Below are 13,505 nucleotides of genomic sequence, written 5' to 3'. Positions count from 1 at the left end.
ATCTTCTGGGCGAGCTCACTCCATCGTAGGCCACGTCTTTGCCTTTGGCTAGTCTGTGGCCAAGAGTAAGCCCATTTATAATGAAAAAAACCCTTCATTTTCGGTGGTGCAAGTGACCCTTAGTGTGCAGCCTGAGTGCAAGCTCAAATTGTGCAAATCAAACAATGGAAGCTCATACATGTGTCCTGAGTCGACGCTGCATATACACCATGTTTTTATTGAATTCCGTTAACTTTAAGGGAAGGTTATTTAGATGAAATACAATTAATTTCTCTAAGAAACTAGCATATTAACTCTTACGGTTATCGAGTTATTAAAAAAATAAAGAAAATTACTGAACACGTGTGTGACTGCCTTTAAAAATTGTTTTGACATGTGATGTTATTTGTTTTGACATGTGACGTCAATCACTTGACACTAACTTGAATATTATTCTTAAGGGTATCTCACACTAATAAATTCATTTATTATGTATGAAAAGGATGAAACATTGTTTTTTGCGAATTTAAGTAAGTGATATACAGGGTGGTTCTTGATAATAAACCTAACGACGTGTCGAATTTAACGGAAATTAAAAAAAACACGGTGTATAGTATGCACTCGCCCGCCCCGCCGAACGCTCCGCTCCGAGCGTGCCCTCAGGCCCTACATATTTTTTCCATGAGATAGAAAAAAGTAGATTTTACTATAACTAAGCTGCTTTTTTTGGCTTATGTCCGAACAAACCAAGTTTGTCGGACATTATAATAATTCCAGTCCATTGTGTTACGTTTACAAACATTCACTTTGTCCACTGCGTCACACTGGGTAACGCCGTCAAGTTTAAAGCTACCTTTCCACTGCATACTTTTTCACTGTGTTACGTCATCCGCGCGCCAACTGTTTTTGTTTTGTGATTATGAGAAATACTCTTATGGGAATTTAAGTAATGAAAAGTAGGACGAGTGTAAATCAATTTTTAAATGTACTTAATGAGGAGGCATACTCAAAGGTGACAGATGGCGCCACTCTATTAGTCCATTGCACAGATAAAGAATTTCATACGTGAGAGCGAGAAGATATGTTTTTTTTCTCTCTCACACATATGAATGACAGTGACATGCCTAGACACTTGCACAGGCGCCGCCTGGTGGGATAAAATGTCAGTGTGCCTCCACATTGCTGAAATAAGAATGACTGAGAGTTGTCATTAAAACCACTCAAAAACGGGAACCTTTATATTAGAGTCGATTTTATTTTATGTCTCATGACTCACTTCACTGTTTACTACTTGAAAACACATCTGCTTATCAACATGTCCTTTTTGATACATACTTGTAGGAAATAGCGAGCAGGAGCGGTAGCGGAAACAAAGCGCGCCTTTAGCTAGCCGCTACACACATTACGTTTCTTTTGTATACCTCATAAGCGGTAGCGGGCGCGGACGCGCTCTGTGCCGACCGCTGTACACTCGTGTTGTTTTGTAATACCGGTTAGAGATGCAGAGCGGCGACGGGAGCGGTGGCGGGAGCGGTGGCGGTAGCGACAGCGGGAGCGGGCGCCGCGTGCTACAGCAGCGCGCGGCGACAGTCGTCGCGGTAGGCGCCCGCCGTGCCCCTGTTTCATGTCTGCCACCTGTCATACAACACAATACATTACAGACAACCAATCATACAATGGTCGCGTACCGTGCGGTTTCAGAGCTATGTGCTCCTTGCCGAGTTATTCCTGATGAACTACAGTATACGTTCTTCAAACAAGGAGTGTACTAGTTTTTAATAGGTCGGCAACGCGCATGTGACACCCCTTAAGGCGTCCATAGGTTACGGTGAACGATTTCCATCAGACAGACCGTATACCTGTTTGCCACCGATGTGGTATAAAAAAATCTGTGGCCGAATCTAACTAATAAATCAATCTGCCCAGAGTCTTGGCCAGATATATGACGAACAGGGGGGTTACCATGACGTGCTAAAGCCGCTCAGTTTAGGTTGAGAGAGAGGGACGGAGCTATGTAACTGCTATAGCTGTGTCCCTTTCTCTCAACCTAAACTGAACGTCTTTAGTACGTCATAGTAACCCCCCAGTTGTGAAAGAGCTACTCCTAAGGTCACTGATGCTATAGTGTGTAAGTTTCGCTCCATCCAATATCGGACTATTTCTAACATTCTTATACATAGATAGTGATTTTTAACCCCCAACGCAAAAACGACGGGGTGTTATAAGTTTGACGTGTCTGTCTGTCTCTCTGTTTGTCTGTCTGTGTGTCTGTCTGTGGCATCGTAGCTCCCGAACAGATGAACCGATTTAGATTTAGTTTCTTTTTGTCTGAAAGCTGAGTAAGTCGGGAGTGTTCTTAGCCATGTTTCATGAAAATCGGTCTACTATGTCGTGTTCGGGGGTTTTTTCATAATTTTAATTTTGTGGTTAGTTTATTCTATATTTACCTGGATTTTTGCAGCTCAATCTGTCCCTCCAAAGTCTTAGCGAGGTAAATAACGAATAGTTGTGACAGGGCCACTCCTAAGGCCACTGATGCTATAGTGTATAAGTTCCGCTCCATCCAGGAACGAACTATTTCTATGCAACCGCTGGTCCAGACACGCTTGCTCGCTTCGGCCACCTGAAATGTTAAATTTTGAATTAGTATTTGAAGTTTTTAACGTTAAGTGAGATTGACTATCTTTCTCTCAGTGATTTATTATAATATTAAAGCCTTTTAACCTATAAAACTCCCGTGAGACTCAAACATATTTAAAAATATTTTAAGCGGGTTACTCTCGGGTTACGCGGGTTTCGACCCATTTTCGAGGATCTTTCTCAAGAGTAGCGACATGTAAAGGAGGGGTCGCTACTCTTGAGAAAGATCCTCGAAAATGGATCAAAACATGTCGAACGCTATATCGACTTAACACGTGAGTAACCCGCTTAAAATATTTTTTATATTAAAGCCTAGCAAAAAAAGAAGAAATAAAAATGGCAGCATTGTAGTGTGTACTTTTTCAAATCAATATGTGTGAGAAAACGAAACGACACTATAATCTTGACTTTTTAATCTGTACTCTTTTTTTGCCAAGCTGTACATGTTATTACAGATTACTGAAGTACAAACGACATATCAAGAGTCCCTCGCAGGGCACGGAAATCAAGTTACTCTTCAACCCGTTGTCTCGTTCCGTGAGTCGAGTCGATGAAGCCCCGCAAAGCGGGAGTCGTTTATCTATTCGTTTTACGTGACTTTCCGTCAAAATACACAGGAATTTGACAATAAGCAGACATATTTTATTTTCTACAATGAAGTTTAAAATATTGTTACCGGATCGTTTTGAGCGCCATATTCGCACAAAATATTGACTAGACGAGTAGCAATGTCCGTGGCGTTGATACAACACGAGAATGGAACCCCACACCGCTCTACAGAAGGCGACGAGCAGCTGAAGTATTCGTTCCTCGACTATTTACCTTTAAATCCTCCGGTTGTTTATGATATGTCGACGGCCGATCACGAAACGCCTCTATATCATGAAATGTAAAAAAACTTATTTTTCCTTGAGTCGACAAAGCCCCGCAACGCGGGGGTCGTGTTCCTACACAGTTTAACCTTGAACGAACCTATCTTACCTATTGGTTTTACATGACCTTATATCAAAACATTACCCATGAATTTGACAATCGGCCGACATAGCTTGTGCAATAAACTTTATAAAAACATTATTACCGGATAGTTCTGAGCACCATATCCGCACATAATGTTGACCAGCCCAGAAGCAATGTCCGTGGCGTTGATACAGCACGAGAATGGAACCCCGCACCTCTCCACGGAAGGTGAGGAACAGTTGAAGTATTCGTTCTTCGACCAGTCCATGTAGCCATCGGACGTCAGGCCGCAGCAATGGAACTGAAAATATTGAAAATTTTAAATCTAAATATGTACATAAAATGTTGATATTGGTTTTAATTAGGGTTAGACGAAACTAAAAACCTCCTTAGTTATCACTGCCCTAACCTGTCATTTCCTGTATTCCGCTTAAAAATAAGTAAGTTAAATATTTATTAGATGAAAATAATATTACTTCAGTTCTATTCTGCACGTTTATATTGTACAATCAAGTATTACCTAATAATTATCAATTGGGTCAGTCACTAATCAATTCGTTCTACGGTTTCGAAAGATTTCACTGGTTGTGGATAAATCTTATTTTGTGAGTACGAGACACGATGCGACCATAATTATTCCAAGAAAATGTACAAAAAAAAATCATAAAGTAATAATATCTAAACTATAAGTAGTTGGTATCAGTCTAATGGTACGTTAAGTTCCTACATTTTGGTGCCGTGACCAGGATTCAGAAGCGTAAAAGTCGTTGTTTTGTCCATGAAGTTTTAATAGAAGAAGGACATCTTATGCATAAACTAAAACATGAAATAAATTCGGGATAAATGTAAAACATAATAATAAATACTTACATCGCTCTGAGCAAAGTCAATGAAGTTCTAAAGGTCAGGGTCATCTCTATACGCATGCAGCACTCGTTCCGTGAAGACAATCTCAAGGAAACCGTGAATCGTAAGCTCAAAGTTATCAAGGTCTGAACAATGTCAATGAAGTTCTGAAAGTCAGCTACATTTTGGTGCCGTGACCAGGATTTCACCAAAATTAATAGTAACAAACTCGTTATGTCGCTCTGGCTACTCTAACATGATAAATGAAATTGTCTTCGGTTACCGCGATAGTTACTCGTGAAATAAAACTATGGAAACGGATTAAATCGCGTATAATGAATTTAAAATTCATAGTTTTATTTCGTGATAAATGAATTTAATGCTAATTTTAAACAATAATATGTATGTAACATCAAGGGCTACTTACGTCGCTCTGAGCAAAATCAATGAAGTTCTGAAGGTCAGGGTCATCTCTATACGCATGCAGCACTCGTTCCGTGAAGCCAATCTCGAGGAAGCCGTGGAGAGAGCGCGGGAACGCGAAGCCACAGACAGCACCGCCCATTTCCACGAGGAAGAGGATTAGGAGGCAGAGAGAATACTGGAAAGAGAAAATTTGTAGGTTATTTTACTACTAAAAGTAAAGAAATTATAGTAAGAGCGATTATTGGTGATCAAATCTAAGAAAACCACAAAATATCAACAGAGATGAACAGGCATCTTCTGGGCGAGCTCACTCCATCGTAGGCCACGTCTTTCCCTTTGGCTAGTCTGTGGCCAAGAGTAAGCCCATTTATATATATTTTTTAACCGACCTAAAAAAAAGGAGGAGTTTCTCAATTCGACTGAATTTTTTTTTTTGTATGTATGTTACTCGATATCTCCGAAAATCGTGAACCGATTTTCAATTTTTTTTTAATCGAACGGGTATAACCGCGATATGGTCCCATTGGCACCAATTCGGGGTCTGATGATGGGATATTGGAGAAATCGAGGGAACTCTTCAAATGTTATAGGCACATGTAATGTTTTTAGTGTATTTTTCAAAGGTACACCAGTATTTATAATTTTATGTGGGTGAGCTGATGATGGGAGGTCAACTCCTCAATGGTTAGGAGTTAAAGCATAATTCTTTCAGTACTGTACGCATATTCGGACTGATACTTATAATATCAATAGGAACCACTAAAAATCAAGAAATAAATAAACTTTAAAAAAAAAACCAGCCTGCGTATGGTTGGGTGGGGCAAACAGGCAATAGTAAGGCGATGAACAGGGCTGATACCGACTACAAAAATAATTTGTTTATAATTTGGATGTTTAGATTATTGCAATCCGATAAGAAATCTGAATTCAAAGGTTTATTATTTTTTGCTTTTTAGTTTCTCCGTTTTTTCTAACGCGCTTATTTATGAAGGCGGTTTTATTTATTTTTTTAATTATTAAAACTGTATTTATTGTTTTTCATAACCTTGGTAATGAGTGAATGAAATACTGGCAGGTACCACACGTGAATCGACAGGGATTTGACAAAAAGTATTCAGAAGAGCAAAAAACCGACCAAGAGCGTGTCGGGCCACGCTCAGTGTAGGGTTCCGTAGTTTTCCGTATTTTTCTCAAAAACTACTAAACCTATCAAGTTCAAAACAATTTTCCTAGAAAGTCTTTATAAAGTTCTACTTTTGTGATTTTTTTCATATTTTTTAAACATATGGTTCAAAAGTTAGAGGGGAGGGGGGACGCACTTTTTTTTCCTTTAGGAGCGATTATTTCCGAAAATATTAATATTATCAAAAAACGATCTTAGTAAACCCTTATTCATTTTTAAATACCTATCCAACAATATATCACATATTGGGGTTCGAATGAAAAAAAATATCAGCCCCCACTTTACATGTAGGGGGGGTACCCTAATAAAACATTTTTTTTCATTTTTTATTTTTGCACTTTGTTGGCGTGATTGATATACATATTGGTACCAAATTTCAGCTTTCTAGTGCTAACGGTTACTGAGATTATCCGCGGACGGACGGACGGACGGACGGACAGACAGACATGGCGAAACTATAAGGGTTCCTAGTTGACTACGGAACCCTAAAAAGTAGAACAGGATTTAAAAAATATATATATATTGTAAGATTTTTGAGGTAAAATCAGCAAGACAAAATTTAGTCTAGCGGTTTACCGCGAACCAAGGTCGAGATTTTGTCTCCCTTGTCATACTAACGCTTTTAGTTTAGGTGTTTTTTCCTTGTGTTGTGATCAATTGACTCAATACAGACGATCCAATGGCTGGTTCAACTTCAATGTCAAAACCCCATGCCTTCAAATCAAGGGTGAACAGCCATCTTTTGGGCGAGCTCACTCCATCGTAGGCCACGTCTTTGCCTTTGACTAGTCTGTGGCCAAGAGAAAGCCCATTTATAATTTTTTTTAAATGTCCGGGTACTTACTAGTGCAAATCACCTGCAATGTTTCAATCTCAGTTAAATAGAGTTGCTTTTGTTTCGTTTCGTTCGATTTTCAAACAAAAGAAGAGTTTCTAACTCTACTGAAGGATTGAGAATTTGAAACTCTCTTTTCCAACTCTATTGATAGGAATTTAATTGGCAATTTTGCTTGTATGGTGGGTCTTTAGAAGATAACGAAGACTTGCAGTACTTACGAATTTGAGCAGACATGTGTTCTCTCTTAACGCGCCGACGCAGCCCGCGAAACTGACCACAAACACAACTGCTCCAAGCAATGCCAGCAGCAGACTGATATTCAGCATTACATCGTACACTGTGTCCAACTGAAAACGTAAAAAAGTGTTTTTTATACTTGTATATGTTTTATCATCCTCCTTGCGTTATCCCAGCTTTCACCACGGCCCATGGGAGCCCCCCAAGAACTAATCCCAAGATTTGGCGTAGTTTTACGAAAGCGACTGCCATCTGACCTTCCCACTCACAGGGTAAAAGAAACCGGACTAATAGGCTACTATACTCATAGCGAATTTGGCCCAATAAATGATTGTCTTCTGTAGTATTTGACATAAAATAACAATATTTATAGATTTTGGGTATGATGACTACGTATTTTCGATTAAAAATGTGTGTAATTTTTTATTTATTTTGGACACCGAAAACACTGTAAGCGATGTGGTGACGTCATCGAATTCGAACTTTAATACATGTCAAAACAATCACTGACATATTGAACTTTATGCCTTCATACTTAAAAAGTCAGAAATATATTTTATTTCGGTTAATTGGACAGTACTTAATCATATAAGACAAACTTTTAAAAAAGGTCAAGTAGCCTATACCAATAAGGCCTTTATTGGTATGAGTCCGGTTTCCTCACGATGTTTTCCTTCACCGAATAGCGACTGGCAAACATCAAATGACATTTTTATATTACGTCGGTGGCAAACAAGTCTGATGGAAAGCGTTCACCGTAACCTATGGACGCCTGCAACTCAGGAGTGTCACATGCGCGTTAGCCATTAGAAATTTGTACACTCATTTTTGCTGTGTTAAGTACACAGCAAAAAGGAGTGCACAAGTTCTAAAGAGGGTTCGGGTTGCCGACGACTCAAACATTTCCATAAAAGTTCCGAAAAACTCATTAGCACGATACCGGGTTCGAACCCGCGACCTCTGCATTGAATGTCGCACTCTCTATTGCTAGGCTACCAATTTTATACTTGTGTATGTGTAAAGAGCTACTAAGACTTGTATAAGTAGTATCTGTAGTAGTAGTAGTTGTGTAGTAAGTAGTACTAGTAGTAGTAAGTAGTATACACTACAGTATAAATAAACAAAACATTACAACAATAGTAATTTCAGTGTGCGGCCTGAGTCACCAGGCAGCGGGCGGGGCGTGCGGCGTATATGTCAAACAACTTCTTTATTTCTACTTCTATACATCTCTAACATCTCTTATTATATTATAGTAGCTTTATACTTTGTATAATTTATTGAAATTAATTTCCATAGAGTAGGTACCTAGTCTGTTAATTTTTTTTTATTATTGTGGGATATTTTCGTAAAGCTGAGTTTAGACCAGCAAGTTATTGCTTCAAGTTTTGAGACGCAACTATATGTAAGAGTGAGTGGCAAATATCTGCATCTCTTTCTTGCATATACTTCTGTCTCAAAAACATGTTTTTCCACTTTTTATTTTACCAATTTGTCGACGTGATTGATATACGTCACTGAGATTATCCGCGGACGGACGGACAGACATGACGAAACTATAAGGGTTCCTACGGAAGTTGACTACGGAACCCTAAAAAGCAGTAAAATAAAATATACCTTTATGAGTCCCGTAGCTTGCCATTTGTCCAGGAAAGCGTATAATCCAATAGCTATGAGTAGTCCTCCAAGCAACTGTAAACAATGAAATTTGTGTCCATGACAATCAAAAGAATCGAATCCTTAAAACTTAGCAAGCCATTGTTAAATTTTGATCTTGCTAACAAACAAATATACCTAGGTAGGTACGTAGCCACAAGCACAAACGCTCACGATATCTGTTTCGTAGCTATCTATCTCTATCGCTCTTGCTTATTAACGCGACAGAGCCAGACTGCATTTCTGTCGGCGTCTGGCGACGATTGCCATTCGGCTACGCTGACTACTATTCCCTTCTCAAGTAAAAGGTGCCACAATTGTCGCTTAAACATAAGGATGCTATAACTGAATATTATTATTCCTTTATTTATCTTCCTTCTTAAGTTAGGTTTTGTACAATATGAGTATAAAAGTAAAATAAAAAAAAACACTTACAAAACAATGTAAAACATATAAACACATTATAAAAAACCTAACCTAGGGTGCTGCCAGCAGCGGGGCAGGGCCCAAGCTGCCGGTGGTTAGGGCTGCAGAGAGAGGAACCGTCGGACTATCCGCGCCGTGTCCAAGATCACCGCCTTCTGAATCTGACCCTTGATCCAACCACCTAGCGAGAGTCTCTCGAGATGTTGGTCGAGACTCTTCGCTATGAGACCGTTCGCTAAAACGACTATCGGGACAATGATCGTCGAATCAACATCCCACATGGCGGTTATCTCGTAAGCCAAGTCTACTCGTAGGTACTTACTATTATTAACAGATTATTATTATTATAAAGGTACAAACGTATTTCATCCTTATGGTAAGCACTGTGGTAGGTACCATTTACTTTGGAAAGACATTAATATCTCAAATATGTATTACTGACAAATGATTATCAATAGCTTGTTAAAGTTAACATTTGAATAAGACCATGAAGCTAGGAACATACTACGAGGACATCCGCGACCGATCAGTGTGCTCGGTCTTCTGGGCGTGGCTTCGGCTGACCAAAACATCCAGCGAGCCAGATTTCGATCGGACGTCCGTGCGCTCAAGGCCACGTCCACGACCGACGACCGATAGTTTGCACGGTTAAGTGTATATTCATTGTCTAGATCCGCGTCCGCGGTCGCGCGACGTCGGACGTCCGCGTAATATGTTCCTAGCTTTAATCCTTAAATGTTTTTTCAGTGTTTGTTTCAATCTGCCCAGTGTGCGTAACCGAACGCACAAACGCTCATGATAATATTTCTTGCGTAGCTATCTCTATCGCTCTTGCGTAATGGCGCGACAGAGCGGTACAGCGTTACGTTACTTTCTGCGGCGTTTCGGTGGCGTTTCGCGTCGCAGAAATCCATTCGGCTACGGGGCCTGTTTTCATTGTTTCATACAATCTTTTGTGTTGCTGTATTACTTAAGTAAAAATGTTTATAAACATTAATGTGACAATCATTTCATGGAAAAAAGCTATTGACTGTCAGTTTTTAAACCCCGACGCAAAAACGACGGGGTGTTATAAGTTTGACGTGTCTGTCTGTCTGTCTGTCTGTTTGTCTGTCTGTCTGTCTGTGTGTGTGTCTGTGAGTGGCATCGTAGCTCCCGAATGGATGAACCGATTTAGATTTAGTTTTTTTTTGTCTGAAAGCTGAGTTTGTTTCATGAAAATCGGTCCACTATGTCACGGACGGAGGTTTTTTCAAAATTTTAATTTTGTGGTTATGCTGGTTAACTGGCTGTTATTCTTTTGATAGCATATTGAAAACTTCTATCATTGTCGCTGGCCTATTGTGCCTCACTACTGACTTCAAACCCAGGACTACGGCTTAGCAGCAGAGTCACAACATACTAGGCCAGACTGGCTATCAAAAGGACAATATGAGTCACAGGATATTGCCCCTATATACAGCAATAGTACCAAAACATTGACATCATCAATACAGGGAAATATATATGTCGCTTAACTTCAAATTCGGGTAAATCCATTCTGCTATAAGGTTGATTATTTTTCAGATTGTATAATATTTTGACACATAATCAACCTTAAAGCAGAATGGATTTAACCGAGTTTGAAATTAAGGGACACATTTGTCCTTTGTAATTAATTTATATTGAATTCTGTGACCTACTTTGCTAGTATGTATTTCTTGAAAATATTGTGAATGCAAATATTTTCCTGAACACAAAAAAATAAACACATTACATATTTGACAATAGGTATTGAATTATATCTAAGTACATGATATTGTTATGATGATGATTTTAACTAATTTTATTTTATAAGTTTTGTTTTGACTTCCGGTACGGGCGCCATCTTAGCGGTATCGTGTCGTGAATATTTTCTCCTTCTTTTGCTCATTAATGTTGTTTAAAGTGTAATATCGATAGCTTATTATGCAGTAAACTAATGTTATAGTGAGAAGCTGATGAAGAATTAATCTCGAAACGCGTTTTGCCCCTTTTTTGTCGTCAACGGCCGATAGTCCACGTGCCCTTGTAAAATCTAGCTATCAATTTACAAGTGCCAACTACCGAACACAGTCGTACTTACCGTACCAAAATCTTAAAACAATTAGCTTATATCACCTTGACACTGGCAAAATAGTCCCACCAATGGGACTGAGGCCATTTAATTTTAAAAAATCTAAAGTTTTGTTTTGCTTTTGTGTGGGACTGAGACATATTTTTCCTAAATATATTAAATATGAATAGGAGTTTTTATAGCAAAAGTTTACTTGAGCTTTTAACCCATGCAAAAATGACAGGGTTTTAAAAGTTTGATGTGGATGTGACTGTCTGTAGCATTGTAGCTTTCACATGAATCATAGATTAAATATAAGATCATACCATCCCATACATTAAAATGCGACCGCCTAAGAACGCGCATACACTACACCACCAGCCAGAGCCATAAATCTATGTCAAAAGTAACACTTAACGCCATCTAAAAGTATAATCGAAAGCTACAAGACTTTTTTTATAGTGCCATCTATGTGTGGTGTAGTGTATGCGCGTTCTTAGGCGGTCGCATTTTGATGTATGGGATGGTATGATCTTTTTATATTTAATCTATGAATGTATGAACCGATTTAGATTTCATTTGTTATTTGAAAGCTGAATTAAATGCGAGTGTTCTTAACCATGATTGATGAAAATCGGTCCACTGACGGGGGTTTTACAAAATATACATTGTTCATTAGTCGGGTTCCAACAGAGCCAGTAGCATTGTGAGGCAACTCCTTTGTGTCGGCAAAGACAAATTTACATTGGAGCCCAACCCTTCTCATGCATGCTGTTCTCAGCAGTGGGGCAGATATAGGCTAAATCATTATTTACTAATCATAACAGTATTTAGAGTGAAATAACCTAAACAAAAAATTAAAATTTTGAAAAAAACCCCAACATAGTGGACCGATTTTCATGAAACATGGCTAAGAACACTCCCGACTAACTCAGCTTTCGGTCGGTTCATCCGTTCGGGAGCTAGCATGCCACAGACAGACAGACACGTCAAACTTATAACACACCATCGTTCTTGCGTTGGGGGTTAAAAAGAGGAAAAATTATACTTTACAATCTAAGAGGAAGTCTTTTCAGTATTATCCCATATTTCAGGAAGTAAGTTATTAGTGGTTTATTATATTTGAATACAGATTTAATGAGTTACTTCCTCAACTTGAAATATATGTAAAAAAATCTATACAGATGTTTGTCAATGATTTTGATTAAGTACCAAACAAAGAAAGGAAAGTTTTTGAAATATGTTTCATACATTATTTTAACTGAGATTATGATTTAGGTACCCACAATATTTTACCAACAACAATGTAAAGGCTTCCATGACGCTAATGTTAAAGTTTAATATTTTTTATAAAAAAAAAATATATTCAAGGACAGTTTTTAAATCAATGCAAATAACAATTCACAACGATAACTGAGATAGCCGCAGCGGAAACAGATTGTCGCGGTTACGTTCGGTTAAACATTTCGATTCAATTCAACCCAACACAAGTCTGGGAAAAATGATTCACCGTGTACACAATAAAACAATAGCTTTTACAAAACCGAGTAACTCTTTTCTAATGAATGTTATGAGATAATTATCATTCAAAATACTTCCTATAATTAATTATTACCAAAGATTATTAGCAAAAACTTACCCAAAACACAAAATTCAGCACAAAAATCATATATTTCACACAGCCACTAACGTACGTAAAGTTTGGTCCCCTTCGACGCTGCATGGTTATTTTTTTAGGTCATATAACAGCAATTAAAATGATTTTGGGTTAATAAATACTACCAGGAGTTTACTATTTACAATAATATCAATATAAATAATCCATTGATGAGTAATTCTGTGTCCCAACCACAACGTCCGTTCGATTATTGGTTTGACAGATGAGCATAGAGCTTACAGATTTTTTGTATACTGTGTGACCAGCACAAATAAATCTAAAGGATCCTGTACACTCATGAAGACAGTTGTCAAAAAATCAGTAAAAAAGGCGCCAAAATTTAAAGCGTTGCAAAAAAGATAGGTTTTTATAATTTAAGATTAGTGATAATCATGATTAAAAGAGCAGTTATAATGCTTCTATTGTGATATTTGTGATTTAGTTCTGACTATTGACTTCTGCTCTGCCACAGCTTGTCAGCGTAAATATTATCTTCTCATAGAAAATGTTAACTTTAGTCCTTTTTTTACTGATATTTAAGTTGGGCGTGTATTATTTCAAGCTTCAAGATAGGGAATAAAATAAA

The 13,505-nt window shown here is 38.2% G+C and overlaps 1 protein-coding gene across 1 annotated transcript; it reads right to left on the bottom strand.

Moving 5' to 3' along the window:
• Nucleotides 1–557: 557 nt before the first annotated feature.
• Nucleotides 558–13,153, bottom strand: LOC125238364 (tetraspanin-33-like). Its single transcript, XM_048145670.1, has 7 exons — nt 12,902–13,153; nt 8,724–8,798; nt 7,088–7,216; nt 4,850–5,023; nt 3,698–3,877; nt 2,427–2,602; nt 558–1,614 (listed from the first exon to the last, which is right to left on the bottom strand). The coding sequence occupies exons 1-7, from the start codon at nt 12,983–12,985 to the stop codon at nt 1,602–1,604; spliced, it is 831 nt and encodes a 276-aa protein (XP_048001627.1). The 5' UTR covers nt 12,986–13,153; the 3' UTR covers nt 558–1,601.
• Between the last annotated feature and the right edge of the window lie 352 nt (nt 13,154–13,505).

This window comes from Leguminivora glycinivorella, chromosome 23 (assembly GCF_023078275.1).
Source record: "Leguminivora glycinivorella isolate SPB_JAAS2020 chromosome 23, LegGlyc_1.1, whole genome shotgun sequence".
In the NCBI taxonomy this organism is placed as follows: Eukaryota; Metazoa; Arthropoda; class Insecta; order Lepidoptera; family Tortricidae; genus Leguminivora; species Leguminivora glycinivorella.
The sequence above is the reverse complement of the archived record's forward strand: the minus strand, read 5'-3'. Positions and strand labels throughout refer to the sequence as shown.

What these genes read in the sequence shown, in the direction of transcription:
- LOC125238364 (XM_048145670.1), bottom strand. Translation starts at nt 12,985, where the DNA reads ATGCAGCGTCGAAGGGGACCAAACTTTACGTACGTTAGTGGCTGTGTG. An exon ending in TGCTGAATTTTGTGTTTTGG is followed by an intron (nt 8,799 to 12,901) that starts GTAAGTTTTTGC and finishes CATTGTTTACAG; the next exon opens with TTGCTTGGAGGACTACTCAT. An exon ending in AAGCTACGGGACTCATAAAG is followed by an intron (nt 7,217 to 8,723) that starts GTATATTTTATT and finishes TTACGTTTTCAG; the next exon opens with TTGGACACAGTGTACGATGT.